This window comes from Bombyx mandarina, chromosome 10 (genome assembly GCF_030267445.1).
Source record: "Bombyx mandarina strain Sakado chromosome 10, ASM3026744v2".
NCBI classification, from domain to species: domain Eukaryota; kingdom Metazoa; phylum Arthropoda; class Insecta; order Lepidoptera; family Bombycidae; genus Bombyx; species Bombyx mandarina.
The window spans coordinates 4832732-4854521 of record NC_143217.1 but is presented as its reverse complement, the minus strand read 5'-3'; the positions used below and the strand labels follow the sequence as shown (position 1 = coordinate 4854521).

The following is a 21790-nucleotide window of genomic DNA, read 5'->3' as shown; positions in this document are numbered from 1 at the left end:
ATTACGGATGCTTTTGTTTGCCACACAACAGCAGATATTTAGCAATTTCGTTTGTCAAATTTGCGACACCTTTTGTTTCTGGTGCTGAATTGTTGCTAACTATCTGCAAGTGTAAAATTTGTGAAATTAAATTATTTTAACTTGATTTAGGTAAGTGTAATTGGTTTAGATCTTTATTTGTGTTTGTGTTTTCCATAGTATTAACATTAAATACCACGCTGGGCAATTTAAGTACATTAATAATGTTGAGGTTATAAAGTTTATTTTTTACAAATTAATATTTCTTCTAGGTATGTACTATGGACAGAGCCCAAATATGAAATAATGGGGCTTTGGAGTCTAAGGAAATTAGGTCGGATACATACGAATCAGTGCGTTTGCGACGCTGTCTTCGGGATCAAGCCTGACCCCTTAATCTATCGGAAAATTTGTTCAGAACACATTACAGAATTTCGAAACATCAATATTTACAATTGTGCTCTGAATTAAAGCCGTTAATAACCTAGATCATCAAGACGAACAAGAATAGAAAGTAAAATGCAAGGTACTTATATATATTCAATTTAACATTATAATATATTATGTGTAAATAATGAAGAAAATAAAAGATTCACAAAATCTTGTCTTCAAAAGTAGCATTGTTTTTTTGATTTCAGATTTATTCTTAACTAAATGTTTTAAATAACTTGTTTATACAGGTGTTAACAGCATTGCAAAATTTCATACCAGAAACCTGTGAGAATGAGCTTTTTGCATTTTGAGTTAAACTGTAGTAAATCCAATAGGGAAGTGGCTATGGCATTAAACAATCTTCCAGTTTTATTGAAACATTTAAAGTTTCTGCAAACAGTACAATGGGTCACAAGTTATTATAAATGGGTAAGTTAAATAATTGTCTTATAGTATAGAGCACAAGAGTTCCACTGATTTTACAATTTCCACGAGTCAATCATATAATAATATATCAGTTATATTCTTGAACAGCTATATTTAGCTATATATAGCTAGCTATATTTTAAACAGAGTTCTGAGAAATGTTAAGTTCTGGTGAAACTGGAAGGGCCTTCAGGCCACCATTAATCTTTCCTACATAGTTTTTTTTTAATTCAAAATTTGTCTTATTTTTATAGTACATAGATATTTGAACAATAATAATTTTGTGATTGAAAACATAATATAATAGTAAATAAATTTCTTTTCATTATAGGTTTTACAATAAATTTGGCTTTCCTGGGGTTTCGGGGTGTATAGATGGCACTCATTTGCACTTATCAGATCTTCTGTATATGAAGAAAGGTTTTAGAACCGCAAGCATTATCATTTCAAGAATGTGCAAATAGTAAGTATTTTGCTGAAGCCTATCATTCACAATAACAAACATTTGATAGTACTTATCTAAAGAATAAAATTTTTCAGATATGTGATAGTGATCTTAACATTTTTAGTATTGATGCAACATTTCATGATACATTTGTCTGGCTTATCACAACTGAATATGCCTATGCAGGACCTGCACCATAATAGTGAAAAAGTTTGGTTTTTAGGCAAGTAAGACATCATGAGCTCTGTCTCAGTAACCTGACTACAAAATAATACTCAATCTAAAAGTATATTTAAAACTGGGAAGGCAGTTAATATATAGTACTATAGTAATGTTTATTGTCATACCAGGAACACTGTTGACCATTGTGAGTATTGAAAGGCAGTTGGAGATGCTTGTTGGTACATAGAGTACTGCATTATGATCATCATATGATGGCCAAGACCATAATTGTTAGCTTGTATTGCATAACATGGCAAACACACATGGGTTTCCAGTGCCCCAACTCTCTGACGAAGATGCTGAAATTGATGTTTCTTATCAAATTCATAACATTGTATTTTTTGGGAGAGAAGAGGAAACACAGCACTTAGCACCATGTCAACATTCAAGGGTGGTTCAATTGGATTGTGGAGAACAGACATTAAATTTAGTCTCAACCTCTGTATTCTAGTAATTTTATGTAGATATTTTTAAAACTGCTGTTCTTAATTATGTGAACTGAGAGGGCAAGAATAGCCTAATTATTTCTGCCTATAATTTTTTAATTGTGCTTAGTGGAAATATACATATTTCCTTAACATTTTTGTGTTTATAGTAAAGGATGGATTCATAACTATTTGAAAGCAAAATTGTGAGGTTGTTTTATTAAGACAATGTTTTAATCTGTCGTGCTCAATTTGTTCTGTATCATTTTATCTTTATGTTAACCCCGTTTGTATGTTGTGTTGTTATATATATTATTGTATATACTGCTGTTTTAAATAATCGAATAGAATGAATAACAAATCGACTAGTAATTCATAATTCTTCTAGATTTTGTTGGATACTTACATGAATATTACTTACAAAATGAAAAACATAATTCATAATTTAGACAAAATGTTGATCAACCACCACTGATTTTTGTTCATTGTGATAATAATAATAATATAAATATTTAACTGGTCCCGTGATAAGTTCGTAAAGAACTTGTGTTACAGGCACCGGATAACGGAAATAAATGTAGGATTTTTATTATACACATACACATACATATATTTAATATACATCCATAATCCTGGAAAATACATTTATATTTATCATACAAATATCTTCCCTTGGCGGAATTCGAACCCGCGACCCCCTTGTGTAGCGACCATGTCACTTACCACTACACCAGACGGCCGTCAGATAAGTTTGATAATAATTTTTTTTGTGTAATTTTGTTTTATTTGAATAATAATTCTTAAATTAGAAAATCGTAGTTTGTTTGTAATACATGTCCAACTTCTTGCCGCATGAAATTGAAGCCACAATTGAAATATAATATCGACTGCCGATAACTTCAAAGAAACATAACTGAACTTGGGGCCGAGGTAAGTAGGATGATAGCAAGGTGATAGCTCTATAACCCTATAGACTAGAAGCAGAACATGCCGAATACTGTGAGTACAAAATATACAATGAAGCTAAATACTGGTATTCTACTGGTGGTAGGACCACTTGTGAGTCCGCACGAGTAGGTACAACCACTCCGCCTATTTCTACCGTGAAGCTGTAATGCGTTTCGTTTTGAAGGGTAGAGCAGCCGTTGTAACTATACTGAGACCTTAGAACTTATATCTCAAGGTGGGTGGCGCATTTACGTTGTAGATGTCTATGGGCTCCAGTAACCACTTAACACCAGGTGGGCTGTAAGTTCGTCCACCCATCTTAGCAATAAAAAAATAAATAGTCATTTTGAAATGCTAAGTTGAGAGTAGTTTTATTAGCGTAAAATATACTCATTAGTGTCATAAAATTTACTGTAGTACCAGCCTAAAGTAAAACGTATATATTTGGATTTGCTTGACTATGGTAACAAGCGCTATTTCGTTTTTATGGTAATATAAACTATTATGGACTCGGCTAAAATTAAAACAAAATTGAACTTATTATTTTAAACAAGGTTTTTGCCGATATTGGTCAATTCCTTGAATTTTTTTATATATCTCAGCTGGAAGATGTGCGACCTCTGCCTGCGTACGAGCAGCCTCTGCTGAAATGAAAGCTGCATGAGCCAGTGGTTCGCCTTAGTTTCCATTTTCTCCTCTTTCTACAACTACAGCTCACGATGTGTCTACTCTTCTTTGTTGTCCGCTGTAGTCTAGATAATATAATGATTGATTAACATTCTTACTGCCGTGAGTGAGTGCAAAGAGTACCTGGTTAATGAATAAAAATAACTTACTAAATATCGGCCTGATATTTGCAATGAAGCTTCTCTTAAGATGGCTTCGTCGACGAAAAACTGGGCTAATTATAAAAATAAATATTTATTTATTGTCTTAAAATATTAGATTCATTTGTTTAAAAATAATATAGAACATTAAGTTAATGTCTGACATGCAGTTTCCTATTCACGTCATATTGCCCATGACCTTGGGTGAACATTATTATGAATAGTCTGCACAGCTTTTATTTCCCTTCAAGCTGTGAAAGACTGCACTATATTTCTGGTATTCAAATCAAAGCCTACTCTTGCCAAGTCAAACAAATCCACTATCTATTACTTGATAAAGAATAGCAGCATCTCGCCTAGAATATCATCGACTGGTTGTTCTAGCGTTGTCGGCCTCATGTCGGCGTAAGATGGATCTGTTGTACACTCTATTATTGATAAAACCATAAAACTAACTCATTTATTCTAGAATTTACTATTTAATTTGAAATCTTACTGAACCAGTGCTAGAATCCCGCAGGCAGATATCAATAAATCCAATGAAACACGTATTTGACATATATACATGGAAGACTTCCATGATTAAGGATTCATTCATCTTTTATTTAAAATCAAATTAGCAAATATTCTGAAATCGTTGGTGGTAGGGCGTTTGATTAACCCGCAAGACCACCATTCCGCCCATTTCTACCGCGAAGCAGTAATGCGTTGCAATTTGAAGAATGGGGCAGCCGTTTTGGTATACAGTTGAAACTCAGACCTCGTTTCTAAAAATGGGGGCGGCATTCACGTTGTGAGGTCTATACCACTTAACACTAGATGGGTTGTGAGCTTATGTACTTACTTAATTGATAATGAAATTAATAAATTAGGCTATAATTTTGATCCATTCTTTTTTAAAATAGGTTCGTAACGTAAACAACTATCTGATTACAAATTATCAAACGATTACAAAAAAAAATGTTATCAGTGTTTGACATGACACAATTACATTTTTATAGCTATTATTCAAAATAAAGCAAAAATTATTATTAGATCACTTATTTTTAGTAACGCTTCATCCAAAAGAACAGAATTAGCAGCTCTCACTTGGCATTTCAAACGTGAATTCCACTTAAACATTTTGAAATGTTTATATGTAACGCGCTTTTATAAATTCATTTGCCGGTTTGTTCAGCAAAAAAAAAAAGTTATGTGGCTTTTTAGTGCCAATTATTGCTACCCGATTGCGACTGGCGCTAGTTGTATGACAGAAAACTGCAGTAAGCGGTAAGCGAACAATCGCGGTAGGTAGATTTACTGACGAAAATCATTGTATATTATGGTATAAAAAACTTTCCTGGTTTTGTGTCTATTCACCCCGTAATTTCTATTGACCCCGTTTTACGGTACGTGATACGAAATAATTTGACGTTTTGCGATCGGTCGCGACGCGTCTGCACAACATCTGCAAAATTGTGGCTGTCGCAAATTTTTACGTGATCAGGGGGCGGGTTTGCAAGGAGTATGCGCCTTGATTAAGCGCCACAAATCCGTGTTTGTTCGAAGGTAATTTTGTGTTTAATGAATGAGCAAGAAAACTCAAACAGTCTTTAACCTTTTATTAGGACCAAAATATAACTATATTCAAAGATGTATGAGTATGGTATTGTATTACAGGCAATCAACTTAGGTACTTATACAAATATAATTAAGTAATTTTATAAAATTAATGTTTTTTGGCAGGAGGCTCTTTATCATCAATATTAGATGCAATATTGTGAACACGTTTTCATTTCACAGTTTCTGGCTTGGCTGGTCGTCCTGACGCTGCTCGGATGGTTCTTGTCGAACCCGTCGCGTGCGACGAAGGGTTCGGCGAATAAATCAACCCATAGACGCAGCCCACTGAGTTTCTCGCCGGGATCTTCCAATGGGTCGTTACCGATACAGTGGTAGATTCTGCGAAGCACTGCTGTTGCTAGGGCTAGTGTTTAGCTGCGTCCTCTGGTTAGAGCCCCGTGAGCTCACCTCGCTCGGCTACGTTAGCATAACCTCTAACCGCATAAGGCTACCGGCTTAGGTAGTAAAAAAAAAACGTTTTGTGACGGCTATCCTGCAAAAACGGAAGTGAATGACTTGAAGGGGTTTCAAGCTTTGTAGAATGTCACCTTATTACGAAGGGACAATTTACTTCGCTTGCAAATCATAGGATAGAGGTGTCTTAATATTGGTTAAAGAGAGTGATGGGACTGATGGCGGAGGTGTTAATGCGTCTGTTAGGAAGTGGGCTGCTCGAAGTGGTATTCGGAGGGCGACCCCTTTTGAAGAGCACCGCTGTTGCTTTTCGTGGGGTTGATGTCAATGCGCCACTTCCGGAACCACTGTCCCATTGTGGCTACTGCGATCTGGAGTCGCCGGTGTAATAGCGGCTTTTTCGAGATTAATCAACAAGCTTATATAGTCCAGTCATTATAGGAGGTTGACCTTGGAAAATCGACATACCTACCCAGTAGATTACCACATAAAAACTTGTGTTTTGGCATCCTAAAACTATTCTCAAAATTCATATACACTTGGATGGTCGCAAATTGTAAAGTCAGGGGTCAAAGGTCACAAGTTTTTTTTTATATTTCTTGCAAATATCTCGTTTTCTATGGGTTTTACGCTATTTGTATTTTGTTATCAATGTTGTAGAGAATTGAATTCTCTACAAGTTTCCTATTTAACATTTTTTTTTTTATTGCCCTTGTAGGCAAACGAGCATACGGCCCACCTGATGGTGAGTGGTTACCGTCGCCCATGGACTTCAGCAATGCCAGGGGCAGAGCCAAGCCGCTGCCTACCGAAACTTTTGTACTGTTTTCAAGTTATAGGACGTAGAGCGTGCGGTCAAAGAATTATCTGAGGTCAACTGGTAGTCTCGATCAAAAACTCGTAATATTATTATGGTTATATTTTATTGCTAAACATATAATTATCATTTTTATTAACTTATTTATTTTTAGGATGCCAAAACAAGTTTTTACGTGGTAAATATACTGGGTATGTCGAGTTTCCGAGATATTCACCAAATTTGGCCTAAAATTATAACTAGACGTACAAGCTGTGTAACAAGCTGTGAGACCATAATTTCTGTCAAATAGACAGCTGTACAAATTTGACATATGATAATGTTATTAATCGAAGATCCCACATGTTTCGCATGATTGTGGAAAATAAGATTTTTAATGGAGTCTTGAGTAAAATTTGTTAATTAGTTGAGAAAAGTTCCTTGTGAAGAGTAAATACTAAGTATGACATCACAGCGAAAAGATTATGTTTTCGAACCTTTTAAGGTAACCGAAGTGAAGTGTCGAGGTTTTGATTTTCCTAGGCCTAGAAGTGGACACAGAATTGCCTGCGACGATGTGAATTTATACTGTTTCGGAGGCTATAATCCGTTTTTACCTTTAGCAAACATAGACCTTGTGAATCCTACTTGGACATCAGCAAGACCTTTGTTTAAAGAGCTTTGGAGTTTTTCTATTGCCACTCGAAAGTGGAAACTACACAAGGGATATGTAAACATGCCCGACGAATTGGCTTCTAATGCTATGTGTATTAATGGGCGGTATTTAATGGTCAGTAGAAAATTTATTATCAATATAAGGTGTGCAACTTTGCTCCCACTGTTTTTTTTTAAATATAAGAGTATTATTGTAAAACACTATGCTTGTGATTCAAATGAACACCATTGGTCACAACTACTAACAGAACTAGACAACTGATAGTTTCAACATCTGGAGAATTTGGAGAGTTTTATTGTTTCTGTGTTTTTGATCTCTTGCAGCAGATGATCAAATATATTTTTGTTGAAAACAACTATGTTATTTGCTGTATTAGAGCCATTTGTCTTAAAATGCAAGACTAGATAGAATTAATTAACTTTTATAACAAACCCAAGGATTGTAAAAGTGAAGGTTTTAAGTCTAAAGGTATTGGGGCACAGTTTAATGTTAAGGTAATGATATCTAGAGAAGCTAATACTATCGGAGTATAGACAAACAGCATGAGCAAAGTTGTACCCCCTACTAATAATAATATTAAAGCACTATTAAAAGCCTATATCCATTGGCTTCTTCTCTTTTTAGATTTTTGGTGGCACAGGTGCACCATTTGGCAACAGATGTAGTAATGATGTTATTGTATGGCGGACTGGGTCAAAAGAAGCTAAGTTACAAATTCTAGATGTAACAGGAAACAGACCACCTGGACAGTATGGCCAATCTGTTTTATGTCATGATGGTGGATTTTATGCTATAGGAGGCACCAACGGTTTTGCATATAACTGTGATATTTTCAGGTATGTTTTTCATTTAGCCTGTTAGATTAGATGCATGGTCAAGTCCTAGATGTAACTCAAATGAGCAGTGGTTTGATCCCAGCGTAGGTGGGCTAATTCAATTCCACACTAATATGCTGTCTAATACAGAGTGTGTAGGAATCATTTGTTCACAAAATGTTACATGATGAACAAACACATTTTTTTTATATTGGATGAGTTTGGAAAATATATATTTCATTTTGTATGTGTGAGTCAACACTGTCTCTTGAGACTAGATTCATGCATGACTGGGTTTTTTTAGCACCACCATCTTTTTTTTGGGTACACTTGCAATAATACATACAATAATAATACATTGACCTGTAATTTATATCTACTGAAACAATATAATTGAGACTTCAACCTCATGTCTCAAGGTGGGTGATGGATAATCTAATCCTAATGTGAATGTCTACCTACTATCACTTAAAACCAGGTAGACAGGGAGCTTGGCTGCCCATCTGTCATCAGTCTTTCTTAACAGTATTTAAATTTGATAAAATAATATTGTTTCCAGATTAGATTTAAGGACATTAGTTTGGGAACCAATATTTGTAGGAACTGGCCAAGAAGGTGAACCATTGGGACGATATAGACATGAAATAGCTCAAGTTGGTGATAATTTCTATGTTATTGGAGGAGGAACAGGAGATTTGGCTTTTGAATTAATGGAAATACCAGTTTTTAATCTCACTACAAAATCATGGACAATATTGTCAGCCAAGCCTGATGATAGTATGACAAATACAATAGCACCTTTACCGAGAAAATGTCATAGTGCTGTTCAAATAGATTCACCAAATGGTGTTCAAGTGTTTGTAGCAGGTGGTTCAGATGGTCAAGCGGTTTTTGAAGATATCTGGAGGTTAGACATTGCTGATCTGCAATGGACCCTTATGAAAAAAACTCAGTTACCTCATCCTTTGTACTTCCATTCATCAACAGTCACATCCTCTGGTTGCATGTATATATTTGGTGGGATTGAGCCTAAAGAAGATGCAAACTGTAGAAATAATATTTTGTATAAAGTATGGTTATGTATACCAAAACTCAGTGAAATTTGTTGGGAAGCACTAACTTCATTCCATCCTAATCTAGACCAAGTTGACAGAAATACATTACTAAACACTGGTGTACCATTACACTTTGTAAATAGATTACATCCAGACTGGAAATAATTGTCGAAAATGGAGGAAAGAGGCAGACTGCAGTAGTTACTTTTCTTCTAAAGCAATAATTTTCATCATGACTATTTATTAGGAAACGGAATTACCTAAAAATGGTAGTAAATCAACCATAAATTTAACAATAATGTTTATTTTTCAAACTTTAAATTATCTTTATATAGAACGACTTGAATGAACGAACTGACTGACTTGAAGATTTGTAAAAGCAATTTTGTGTTTTTGTGATGTGTTAATGTGAATTACGGATTGTAATATGTATATTTATTAAATTTGTTTGCATTTTAACAAATGTGATTTATTTCAGACTGTTTTTTGGACACATATTTAATATGTATTATCTAACCAATGCCTATCCATCAAACTGAAAATAAATACCGGCGCACGTTTAGTCATTTTATATCCTCAGTCATTATTATACAGCCTCTGAGAAAAGTGTTTTGTCTGTGCTAATTTTAAGGGTTTTAGTGTTTCAGGAGAGCTTCGAATTAAAGTGACAAGTAGAGCTCAGTTACAATATCTCTGGACCTCGCTGGAATGTGCAGCCCCTCCCAATTTCCCTTTCGCCAGGTCCAGAGATAATGTAACCGGGTTGTACAGGTTGTGATTATTATTTTGTAAGCCTGTCACTTGCAATAAATAAATCAATTACGGAACCTATTATTTTTGGCAAGTTTTAAGTAAGTTTTAAGTAAAGGCCAAAGCCTTTTAACCGTTTTTATTAACGTCAGTATGATGCCTGATTTTACATTTCAGTAAACCTTTAACAATAAACAACAATAACTTTAACCGTCAACAGTCCAAATACGAATTCTCAAGTTCTTCGGGCGCATCACTCGTAATGAGGACTACATTGAGCGGTTGGTGGTACAAGGGAAAGTCGAGGACAAAAGATCTTGCGGACGATCTCCAACACGATGGACCGACCTCATAAAATCTGTGACTCACTCCAACATAAATGATTGCTCTCACTCTGCGAAACATCGTGCCACATGGCGTCTCATCGCGAGAGCATCGGTATCGCAGGATCCGACTGATGCATGACCACGACCACTCTGTCAAGAGTGTACGAATAGGAAGAAGAAGAAACCTTTAACTTAATGTCTAATGGATACTTATTTTGGAACTATGGTTAGTTTGCAGAGACCTACCCATCAAGGGTTCATTAATACCGAATCAACTTGCCATCGGAAATTCGTGGCTTCTTCGCGATTTTATACGTAAGACCATCTTTTTGATCTTCCAGGATTGATTCGAATAAAAACTGGTAACCTGTACTGAAAACTCCAAGGGCTTATCCTATTTTTAACGGCTCCTCTCCAGAAAAATCAACCCCATAATGTCGAAAATTGTGGTGATGCATTTGGATCCAACGTGGCAGAGAATTTTTCAAGAGCATATGGCATTATGAATCAGCACATACATATCATGGTATTCGAAATCTTTTCCTACGATGTCGCTCTGGAGCGAACATTCTACCTACGTTGTTCTATATTAGATTAAATTAATTGTTTTATTCCATTAAATAGGCAAAAAAAAGGCAAGCGATCGCACGACCTAGGCGTATAATGATTGACGGAGCTTAGACGTGAATGACGCTACCTATCCATAATAATACGAGACGCACTTCATAAAAGCTTGTGCTTCTCCGGTTCCCAGACAAGCACACGGAGAGCACCGAACTCCGAAACACTTAGGGGGTCAAAATTCTGCCGAGTGCCGAGATTCCTATTCCGTCCCCCGACGCGATGGCAATAGATTGATATAGAGAGAGGAGTGTTCTCTTTTACGCCCCATTGCCTGCTATTGCCTGATAGTGCATTCCTAGTAGCATTATCCTGCCATGATCCGTCGCTGTCAAGTATCGTAGCCACCAGATTTGGTAGCGACAAGAAGGTTCTGATTTGTGCGACGTGGATACGGCGGCGCTTTTATATTGCGAGGCAGACCGATCTAAGTAGTAGGTATTTGTAGTAGTGACCAGAGCTCGAGGAACAGGAGAACTTGGACACAAGGATTTATTTGTTTGATACTTATCTTTCATAAGTTTTGGGGCGCTCAATACTTCGGGCATAAGTATGTACCGTGAATAAAATAATAGTTACCGTGGAAAATAAGGTGGACGAGCAACAGTCGCGATTCTTGGCTTGTCGATTTTCTTAGTCGTTTTTATAGGACGGGTTACTGTCGCCCACTGAGTTTCTCGTCGGATCGTCTCAGTGGGTCTCGATTCCGATCCAGTGGTAGATTCAGCAAAGCACTGCCCTTGCTAAGGCCAGAAATTTGCCAGACTGAGCTCCGTGAGCTCGCCTACATGTTAGATGAAACTTATAACCCCGCGAGGTTACTAGGATAGATAAAAAAAAAACGAGGTGGCTGTCTTTTTATTTCTGGATATGGATAATAGTTATTTTAAATTTTCTGACAAAACCTCTGAAAGATAGGAAGTATAAACTATGTACATGCTTTACGTCTAAGTTGTTTTATAATCATCATAACAAAAAATCGGACACAAGTCACATAGGGAGCTCTAGCCCCCTAGCATGATTCACAATTCTTTTAAATGAAGAAAAACAATGAGTCATAGATTATACACTTCGCAATGAGTTAAGGCATTTTGAAATTGGAATATATTCCATACTTCGCGGCAGAAATAGGCAGGGTGTTTCTTTTTTTTTTTACGCATGTCCGCGCCTTGTGGGGGCACGCGGCTTATCAGGGACTTCCCGGTCTGCAGATGTTGGGAGCAGAGCGAGGGCACAAGGAGAAAAAGGAAAAAAAAATTGGTATATACCTATTTAGGTGGCGAAAGTTGGAATCGTTGAACTATCATCTATGTTAGTATTGTGAAGTGTATGTGGAAGTTTAACTCACTAAGAAATTCTAATTTTCGAATTTTCATGACGTTCCACTAGTCCTAGCACCGCTAATAATTATTGAAATTTTAATAGATAGAGCACGCAACTATTTAATAGATAGAGCAAGATAACGCAAATAGAGCGTGTTTCGTTTTCTTTTCTGGCTCTGGGTGTGTAAACGTGATCAGTCAATATACTGCTAAGTGGTTAGGCCATACACATCATAATATGAGTGCCGCCACCCATCATGAGACATGAGGTCTAAATCTCAAATCTCAATGTCTCAGTCTTAGTATAATGACTGTCCCAACTCCCACCCTTTAATCCGGAACGTATTGCTTATTATGTACCAGCTTTTTTTTGTTGCTTTTGTAGGCATAAGAACATGTCCACCTGTGGATGAGTCATCACAAAACATAATGCACATAGGTGGGGTCAATTTAACGACAGTTAACAGTTAAATTCGTTACAAAATTAATTTGCGTACAACTACATGTTTGTTGGTAATACTTTAAAACGTATTTAACAGATCCAATACTAAAACTGTTCGTTCAAGGGTACTTGCTCCTCTTCAAGGGTAAATAATGGCACAGTAAAGAGTGTCGTTAGCACGCAACAAGTCCTAAGCGCGTCGGCGTAGGACGTGCGTCGAGTCGGGACGCTTATGTATTGTCGCGGTTTCGCGCCAATTCACGGCCGCAGTGATGGGACGCGCGCTCCGCGGACGGGACACGCTTGCATCGAACACCGTTGCTCGTGATCCGAATGCGTTTAGCCGAAAATTATCATTTTAAATCGAAAGTTTTAATTCGCATTCTAATCTCGCAATACGATTTTAAAAGCGGAATCATGAATTTAAAACAAACAAAAAAACCTGGTGACGTCCGTATTGCCGATAACATTATAGTATGATGCAAATAGATACTTGTTATTATTTGAGCTGCATGCTGCAGAATAATCTTTGGGGCCGATCTGTTGACTTTAAATTAGTGATGAGAGATGGTTGAAGAGATGAATACTACGCCCGCATCGGCACCTCACCGTTCGCCGACTCCAGAACTGCACGCGGCTTACACAACTTTCGAAATTCTGGTTACTTTAGTGGCAGTCATCGGCAATGCTATGGTGATATTTGTGTTTCGTCGCGATCGGAGGTTGCGACGTCGAACTAACTATTATATAGTGTCTCTAGCCGCAGCCGATTTTCTAGTAGGCCTATTGGGGATACCGTTTGCTATTCTAGCTTCGGTAGGATTGCCGAGGAATCTCCATGCGTGTCTCTTCACAGTTTCATTACTAGTGATGTTGTGCACAATCAGTATTTTCTGTCTGGTGGCCGTCTCTGTGGATCGATACTGGGCTATTCTTCACCCCATGTGTTATTCCAGAAATGTCCGGACAAGAACTGCTATAGGTGAGTTTAATGAAAATCTCATTTTTATAGGTTTTTTTTTTATTATAATTTTCCTTTTAAATCACTTAATGGCAGAGTTCACATTTTAATCTGTTTGAATGTAAGTAGATAAACATTAGCATTTAAATACAATGGCATCTATATCTTATATGGGGTACGAACGTAGAGATGTAATGGTTTTATTGTTATGAAAATAAAATTTATAAATGAATTGATTGAGTTGAGATATCTATGTTTTGCAGTTATATTACAGTGAAAATGTTATAAAAGTAACAAAACAATAACTCCATTAAATCATTTACGGCTTAACCTCCTGCCAGACTAATTGTTATTGATCAAATGAGGGGAGTGCTCTGAGGAATTGCTCGAGATGATACCGGCATCTCGTTTTTACCATCGCACCGCCCGCCACCGGAGTAGAGTTCATCCATACTACCTGGAGCCACTGCGGTCATCCACAGTGCGTTTCCAGAGATCTTTTTTGCCACGTACCATCCGGCTATGGAATGAGCTCCCCCCCACGGTGTTTCCCGAGCGCTATGACATGTCCTTCTTCAAAAACGAGGCTTGTGGAGAGTATTAAGCGGTAGGCAGCGGCTTGGCTCTGCCCCTGGCATTGCTAAACTCACCATCAGGTGGGCCGTATGCTCGTCAGACAAAAAGGGCAATAAAAAGAAATGACAATTCAAAACATTGAAAAAATAAAATTAACGCGACGCAGTATTCTGTATAAAGGTGTTCTTAATTATTTAAAAATATATTCAAAAAAATACATTTTAAAATTATATTTTCGAGACGCGCAAAAACATAAGGACAATAATATATTCTCACTTGTGTTTATTATTAAAAGTTCTTTATATGAGCTTTAATATTACGTTCGAGGTAATTCCCACTTTATTCCAGTATCAATTTTTGGATTTCATAAATTTTTTGCATATTATCAATACAGATATTTATTACGACGGACTTAAACTTACCGAAGATAGTTAAGTACCTAATTTTAGTTTTTACTATGGTCGACTTTCATAGACCACGAAAGTTTTCAATCGACAACTTAGTTGCAACCACTGCCTTTCCTATTCCCTGTGCCGTATGACATATAACACGTAAAATAAATAGCAATCATAAGTTTTCTTAAGAATTTTATTAAAATGGATAACCAATTTATAATGTTGTTCATTATATTATTTATCTGAAAAATACACAGAATGCGTACTCTGTACTTGTATGTTATTTTGTTTCGCAATTAGGGATTTTATAACACAGGCGTGCAACTTTTAATAAAGAAGCTTGTGACAACTACAGTACTTGGGAAGAAGTCCGAGCAGGGTTCCTTCAAGTTATTGTTTCGATCTAGTTTTTGTAAATAAACCGTTCTCGCGTTATCGTAGTAGGCGTATAAAAAGCGCTGTTTCCATAATCGCAGGCTTACCCTAATTTTAACGTTGTAATTAAACGTTATCACCTATTATTAGTTCATTCACAATAACGAAGATAACGATATAAGCAGGTGTATTACGTATATTATGTACGTCCGCTTAACGTCAGATAAAATCTTTATATATTAGGTATATAGATAGGCAAAGACTAAACAGTTGTTTCATTTTCTATTTTGTTTGTAATAAAAAAAAATGTTAGTTATTTGGTTGACGGCTTAGGTACCTATGTGTAATAAAAAATAATATACTTACCGGGAAACGACTATATTTTTATCAAAGAAGGCAAAGGTAATTTAAGGCAATTTTCTTCTCCGTTTGTCGACAGATTTTTTTTATGTTTTATTTTGGTGTATTTTTTTTGAAATAGTATTTTTTCCACATTTACCAGAAAACAAGTACAAAAACAAAATAAAAGAGATAATTTTGGTAAAATTAATTAATCTAAATTTTGGAAGTGTCAAGAGCAAGTCATTATGGTCGATTTTATCATTGGGTGAATTTACTAGTTCTATTCGATGCGTACTTTTGCATAAGATCCGTCAAATGTTAATGACTTATCGAATTAAGACAGAAATTATTAAAATTGGATTTAGCTGTTATGCTCTATGGGCCTAAGAGACGATTTTCTCCTCTGTAATGGGTACAATGAAGTAGGAAACCTATGGAAATGAAACGTCAACCAAAATTTCGTGCCACTGTGACGTCATCTGGCCACAAAACATGGCGGCTTTAGTGCTGTACAAAGGATTTCAATGTTATCAGGTTTTATCGATAAACGTTCTTGGCTCATTTTATTTTAAATATTGTTGAGTATTATTTATTTGTAGAATTTATACTTTAATGGGAAGTAAGTAGGTATATTGTTATGTGCAAATATGATATGATTTAGATGGGTGAAATCTAAGACAAGTTCGTCCTTCGAATTTGCCAAGTAAACGATATGATGATTTTTAAAAGTTGCTACAATGATTTTATAAAGTTGTCGTTTGTCGCAAAACATAAAGATATGGCGTAGTTCAAAGCCATCAGCCCATTTCTAGCATGCTAAATGTTATCGTATTTTGACTACGTGTTTTTCTTAGACTATTACAATCTATTTTAATTGTTTTGCTGACTCTAAAGTCCGTAACATACTACCGCAGCGCACCCCAAGGAAGGTGCGCCGCACCATTTGAATCACTTTCGCTTGAGAGTGATTCAAATTTTAAACTTATCCAGGGACCGCGTTTAAAAAAAACACACCTACAGAACATTTATTCATTAATTACAAACGTCATTCCTTGTGACTTCCTCTCTAAAATCACTTAATTATTAAATATTTAACAAATTTACAATAGTGTTTTACTCACTACGGAATAAAACTATTTTATTTAAATAGTTCCGAAGAGATTTTGTCGGTAGCCTTTTTCCCGAAATATCTAAACAGAATGTCTAAATATGTTTTGATGACATATTTTAAAGTGGTATTTATGATTAGTGTCATGATGAGGAATGAGGGCTCCATAATGAATTTAAATACATATAGATAATAGTTTTAGGACATCGACTTTCTTGAGATCCTATAAAATACGTTTTAATTATTATTTTTCTATGTTTTAAGCATGATAAATTATGAAATTTTATATAATCAATCATATTAAATCGATATCATAGTCAATAAATAATGTACAACCCAAAACAGACGGCCGAACTGACGTGACAATGACATTTGGCGCGCTAAACATGGCGGATTTTCGGCCTCATTAGACGGAGACGGAGATATTTACGTATATTCATGTTTCATTTTATGTACGCACTGAAATACTGTTATATTGTTTTCCTGCGAGTTAAAGTGCTGAGTAATAACGAGATAGATATATGTTTATGTATGTGCCTTCAAAATGGGTGCTATTTATATAAGCAATTGTACGTATAGAACAATATGTCGTGTCCCTACTATATAGGTCTATGAATGGGTACAAGAAGCATACTTATGCGATAAGAACAACTCGGTGCACTCAATGCCAAAATATTATATCTTTTATATAGATACTGATTCTGATCCGTAATAATAATCCGAGGTTACAATATTCAGTGTCACTGACCAGATCAACGAAGTCATTAATATCCAATCAATGAAATAGCACTGCAAACGGAAAAAAACAATTTGTCCTAAGTCGTTGCTTATACCCACAGCCTTCAAGTATGTAGCGATCCTTAGGCGGCTTGTGGTTAATAGATCAAATGATATGTATTGCGGAATGTTTTTAAATCTTTAATCTCTTAGTTGTGCTATAGAGAACCAAATCATTGAAAATTTTCGAAAAGCATACCCGCGAAAAAATGTACATATAAACAGTAAAGTTGTGTTTCGTTATCTGTACTTCTTAGAACATCGATTGAAAATCAAAGTGGAACATTTTAATCAAAAACTTCAGAGGTGTCAAGGGACACCCGGATGGAACCAAGTTCCTTTCGATTAATTAGTGAAGGAATTGTAATTTTGTTTTTAAGTTATAATAATAAATTACGGCATTATGAAGAAGAAAAAAACAATACTATGAACTAAATTACTATTGTTGAAACGCTATCTCGAGAAACTGTACTCATTACGCGGACCAATCGGATACGAGCAATGTCACGCAATAAGCGCCTACACGTTGATTGGTCAGAATGACGAATCTAAAAAGTGTCGTGACAACTTTTCGTAAGAATTTTTCCGTCTAGCCCCCTTTCACAACGCGCGATAAGGAACTTCGTTCCAAAATTTGATTATATTTCACATTTATTTTTAGAAGCAATGCGCCTTACGGGCATTCTTATGATGCCTTTTACAAAAAAAAGTATCTTAAACTATTTTTGGGTTTCAAGCGATATCTTTCGATAATTCGCCCCAAGTTTATTTTTTTTGCAGCATTGTATACAATGAAAACTATTAGTCACGAACCAGTGTGGGAAACCATTATACATGATGTTCGTTTATTTATGAAATTGAATTTTTCTGCGATCAGTTAGTCTAAAATTACCCATAATATATCAAATATGTAACAATGTTTAGACAATAAAGTCTATTAGGCGATACGGATACCACCGTTACGGAAAGAAAGAAAATAAATTGATCTTTTACAATAAATAATTGGGTGTGAGTAACAGTATTAAGATTTGTGGATTATAACATCCACCTACAGGTTTCCATATTGCTGCAATCAAAACCGCACAATGTTTTCTTGGATCACGTTTGAGAATATATATTAGAATTGCGAGAGTAATTATCGTTTGAAAACTGAATAACTATAACAATGTTGGAAATTGACGTAAAGTTTTTGTCACTGTTGAACAATTAAAATTTTGGACATTTAATTATATGTTTGAACCCTTGTTTTTTATTATTTTGTTCCATAAATAGCGCTTTGAGCAGGAGGTAAAATTTTATATTTTTTTCGAACAAGTACTGATCGTGTAACAGTGTTTTTCATCAGGACTTTTCCAATAACTTTTGGTACATTCGATCTCGGCTCATAATTTATAGGCGATGTCAATTTCCGAGTGTAATATGAAGCTGTAATGCGACCCTTTGAAACGCTAACGAATGATCATTAGCTGTGCTTAGAGGATTTATTATGGAAATGTCTCGAGAAATGCTGAGTTTGATTTTTTAACAATAGGTTATCGGACTTTTCTAACGTAAACTTTGCATAAGTTTGCATAAGCTGCATGTCAAAATAAGCGACAAAGTAATCTTAAAATGGTGATGATAGTCATACATTCCATACCGATTTTGGAAAGGAAGTCCCACTTCTGCTGATCGCTAGTTATTGATACATATAATATACAGCTGAACCATAGTAAACATACTATTTCAAAAATAAAACATTATTACATGCTTAGTGACACATGACACTGGCGTTTGGACTCTTATGATTGGTGATAAAGAGATGATAAGTTTTAAGAGAGAGAGGGAATATCAATTGTTTGAACAAAACGCAAGCCTTCTCTCGTAGATACTAAATACCGCTTTTGATAATGTAAGCTTATTTTTCTAATAAAAAGTTTAACCGCGAAAATGAACAAATGAGTTGACTTACAGATCGGTGAGAATAAGTTTTATAATTTTTTTATTTATTCCGGTATTGTAACAGATATTATTTATCATAAAATAAATAATCAATAGAATAGTTTCAAGAAATCTTATCCTAAATAAAGCTAATGCTGCACAGAATCTAAGCTAATGTTAGAAATACGAAATTTTGCACAATTCTTATTTAATTACGCAAAACTGGTTCAATGGTTTTGGGTATATGGATGGTTCGATATCCTGTAACCTGTATCAGAAAAAAAAAACAGTAGGATGAAAAGCATTCCATGTACTATGCATAGGCTACGTGTTTATTTTTTATGCTACAGTAAATATGATAGCACGTTGACTGGTTCGTGATTTATGTACTAATGTATCTACAAATCGCCTAATATGTAGCTTACGGACCTACGGAGCATATTTTTAGTTCGGTAGTGTAGCGTGTTTTATATCTTTTGAATTACAAATTTGAAGCTGGTGAAATCGCGGGTCACCTCTTGCTTGTGATGATAATATTGAATCGATTACAATCATGTAGTTGATATGCACCTTTGTGTTTCTGGTGTCTAGAAATATCCATATTTTTTTCAAATGCATCTGGGAAAACGAACAGAAAAATTTCCTTCTGACCCAAAAAAAAGCCATATAATCGCACTTTAAAAATTTCCTTTGACAGCGTCGGGAGCACGTTCTTCAAATAGAAGAATGATCACCTTCGTGATGAAAGGCTGTTTTAATATTCACGATACGTAGCTTTTAGAAGCCGAAAACACATTGCTTCACGCTTCGACTACCGAATACTACCAATACGCTTGGTTAAATTTGATTTTTCTCGTGTTAGTTTGTTGTAAATCAAAATTTACTGATATCCGCAACATTTACCTACAAAAGTTTTTGGAATGAAGTTCGGCGCCGATTTTAACACGTTTTTATTAGCCGTGCCTGTATCGGAAATTTAGCACATTTATTAACCATCAAAGGCGATACAATATTCGTCGGTAATATTCCAGAAACTTCAAAAGCTTGGTATCAGCCCTATGGTCGTATATCGTACTATCAACAAATACAACAAAACTTCGTTTGTCGAAGACCAGAAAAGATCGGGGCAGCTGCGTGCTGTTAGAAGTACAAAGGCTGGTAATTTTTTATTTATTGCTTAGATGGATGGACGAGCTCACAGCCCACCTGGTGTTAAGTGGTTACTGGAGCCCATAGACATCTACGACGTAGACGCGCCACCCACCTTGAGATATAAGTTCTAAGGTCTCAGTATAGTTACAACGGCTGCCCCTCCCTTCAAACCGAAACGCATTACTGCTTCACGGCAGAAATAGGTAGGGCGGTGGTACCTACCCGCGCGGACTCACAAGAGGTCGTACCACCAGTAATTACGCAAATTATAATTTTGCGGGTTTCATTTTTATTACACGATGTTATTCCTTCACCGTGGAAATCAATCGTGAACATTTGTTGAGTACGTATTTCATTAGAAAAATTGGTACTCGCCTGCGGGATTCGAACACCGGTGCATCGCTCAACACGAATGCACCGGACGTCTTATCCGTTAGGCCACGACTGGTGGTAGGACCTCTTGTGAGTCCACGTGGGTAGGTACCACCACCCTGCCTATTTCTGCCGTGAAGCAGTAATGTGTTTCGGTTTGAAGGGTGGGGCAGCTGCTCTGACTATACTGAGATCTTAGAACTTATATCTCAAGGTGGATGGCACATTTACGTTGTAGATGTCTATGGGCTCCAGTAACCTAGTAACTAACTCCAGTAACTAAACGGCCGTCTGGTGTAGTGGTAAGTGACATGGTCACTACACAAGGGGGTCGCGGGTTCGAATCCCGCCAAGGGGAGATATTTGTATGATAAATATAAATGTCTTTTCCAGGGTTGTGGATGTATATTAAATATATGTATGTGTATAATAAAAATCTTACATTTATTTCCGTTATCTGGTACCTGTAACACAAGCTCTTTACGAACTTATCACGGGACCAGTTAACGTGGCGTGATTGTTAGTAAATATTAAAAAAAAAAAAAAAAACCACTTAACACCAGGTGGGCTGTGAGCTCGTCCACCCATCTAAGCAATAAAAAAAAAAAAAACTTCAAATGCTGTTAAAGCTAGAATTCCTCGAAACCCCAAGAAACCCCAATCGCAAAAAATGAAGATTCCCTAGGACTCTGTCGCGTATTATAAAACAGGAACTGAAGCTCGGTGCTTATCGTCGATATACAAGACATGTCCTAAATCAATCTTTACAATTAAAGAGAGTGGATGGAAAGGCACAGAAATATCCTCTTTACCGATGAAAAAGTTTTCACGATTGAAGAACACTACAATAAGCAACATGATAAAGTGTACGCTCACAGCTCTAAAGAAGCTGCTCAAGTGGTCGGAAAGGTATAACGTGGCCATCATCGTGCGTCAGTGAGGATTTGGTGGGGCGTGTCTTATCCAAGAGTCAGAAAACTACATTTTTTTGAAAAAGGTGTTGATTTCAGTCAAACTGTATCAAGATATAGTCTTGGATCATGTTGAGAAACCTCTCAGCAATACATTTTTTTAAAATATACCGTGGACTTTCCAGCAGGACTCTGCACCTGGTCACAAGGCACCAACTACTCAAGCCTGGCTTGAAACCAACGTTCCCGACTTTATAAGAGCTGAAGACTGGCTCTCATCTAGCCCAGACCTCAGCCTTTTAGACTTTAAATTATGGTCAGTTTTAGAGGACATGGCCT

At 36.1% G+C, this 21790-nt stretch overlaps 2 protein-coding genes and 2 long non-coding RNA genes across 4 annotated transcripts in view; 3 read left to right on the top strand and 1 right to left on the bottom strand.

The window, feature by feature from the left end:
- The first annotated feature begins 619 nt into the window (after window positions 1-619).
- Window positions 620-2781, top strand: LOC149502158 (uncharacterized). The gene is made up of 3 exons (XR_016323646.1): window positions 620-879; window positions 1208-1339; window positions 1417-2781. It is a non-coding gene; the product is annotated as an uncharacterized LOC149502158 (long non-coding RNA).
- Window positions 2567-5013, bottom strand: LOC149502157 (uncharacterized). The gene is made up of 2 exons (XR_016323647.1): window positions 3753-5013; window positions 2567-3668 (listed from the first exon to the last, which is right to left on the bottom strand). It is a non-coding gene; the product is annotated as an uncharacterized LOC149502157 (long non-coding RNA).
- slim (scruin like at the midline) lies at window positions 5003-9564 on the top strand. The gene is made up of 3 exons (XM_089730274.1): window positions 5003-7345; window positions 7856-8067; window positions 8606-9564. The coding sequence occupies exons 1-3, from the start codon at window positions 7019-7021 to the stop codon at window positions 9264-9266; spliced, it is 1200 nt and encodes a 399-aa protein (XP_089586400.1). The 5' UTR covers window positions 5003-7018; the 3' UTR covers window positions 9267-9564.
- Window positions 9565-12740: 3176 nt separating this feature from the next.
- AdoR (Adenosine receptor) overlaps window positions 12741-21790 on the top strand; it is a 60608-nt gene continuing 51558 nt past the window's right edge. The window contains exon 1 of the mRNA XM_089730235.1: window positions 12741-13544. Within this exon, the coding sequence (XP_089586361.1) occupies window positions 13130-13544 (415 nt within the window). The 5' untranslated portion in view covers window positions 12741-13129. The remainder of the gene's footprint in view (window positions 13545-21790) is intronic.

Coding starts and splice junctions, on each gene's coding strand:
- slim (XM_089730274.1), top strand. CDS start 7,019: ATGACATCACAGCGAAAAGATTATGTTTTCGAACCTTTTAAGGTAACC. Junction 7,346..7,855: donor TTAATGGGCGGTATTTAATG/GTCAGTAGAAAA, acceptor TTCTCTTTTTAG/ATTTTTGGTGGCACAGGTGC. Junction 8,068..8,605: donor TATAACTGTGATATTTTCAG/GTATGTTTTTCA, acceptor TATTGTTTCCAG/ATTAGATTTAAGGACATTAG.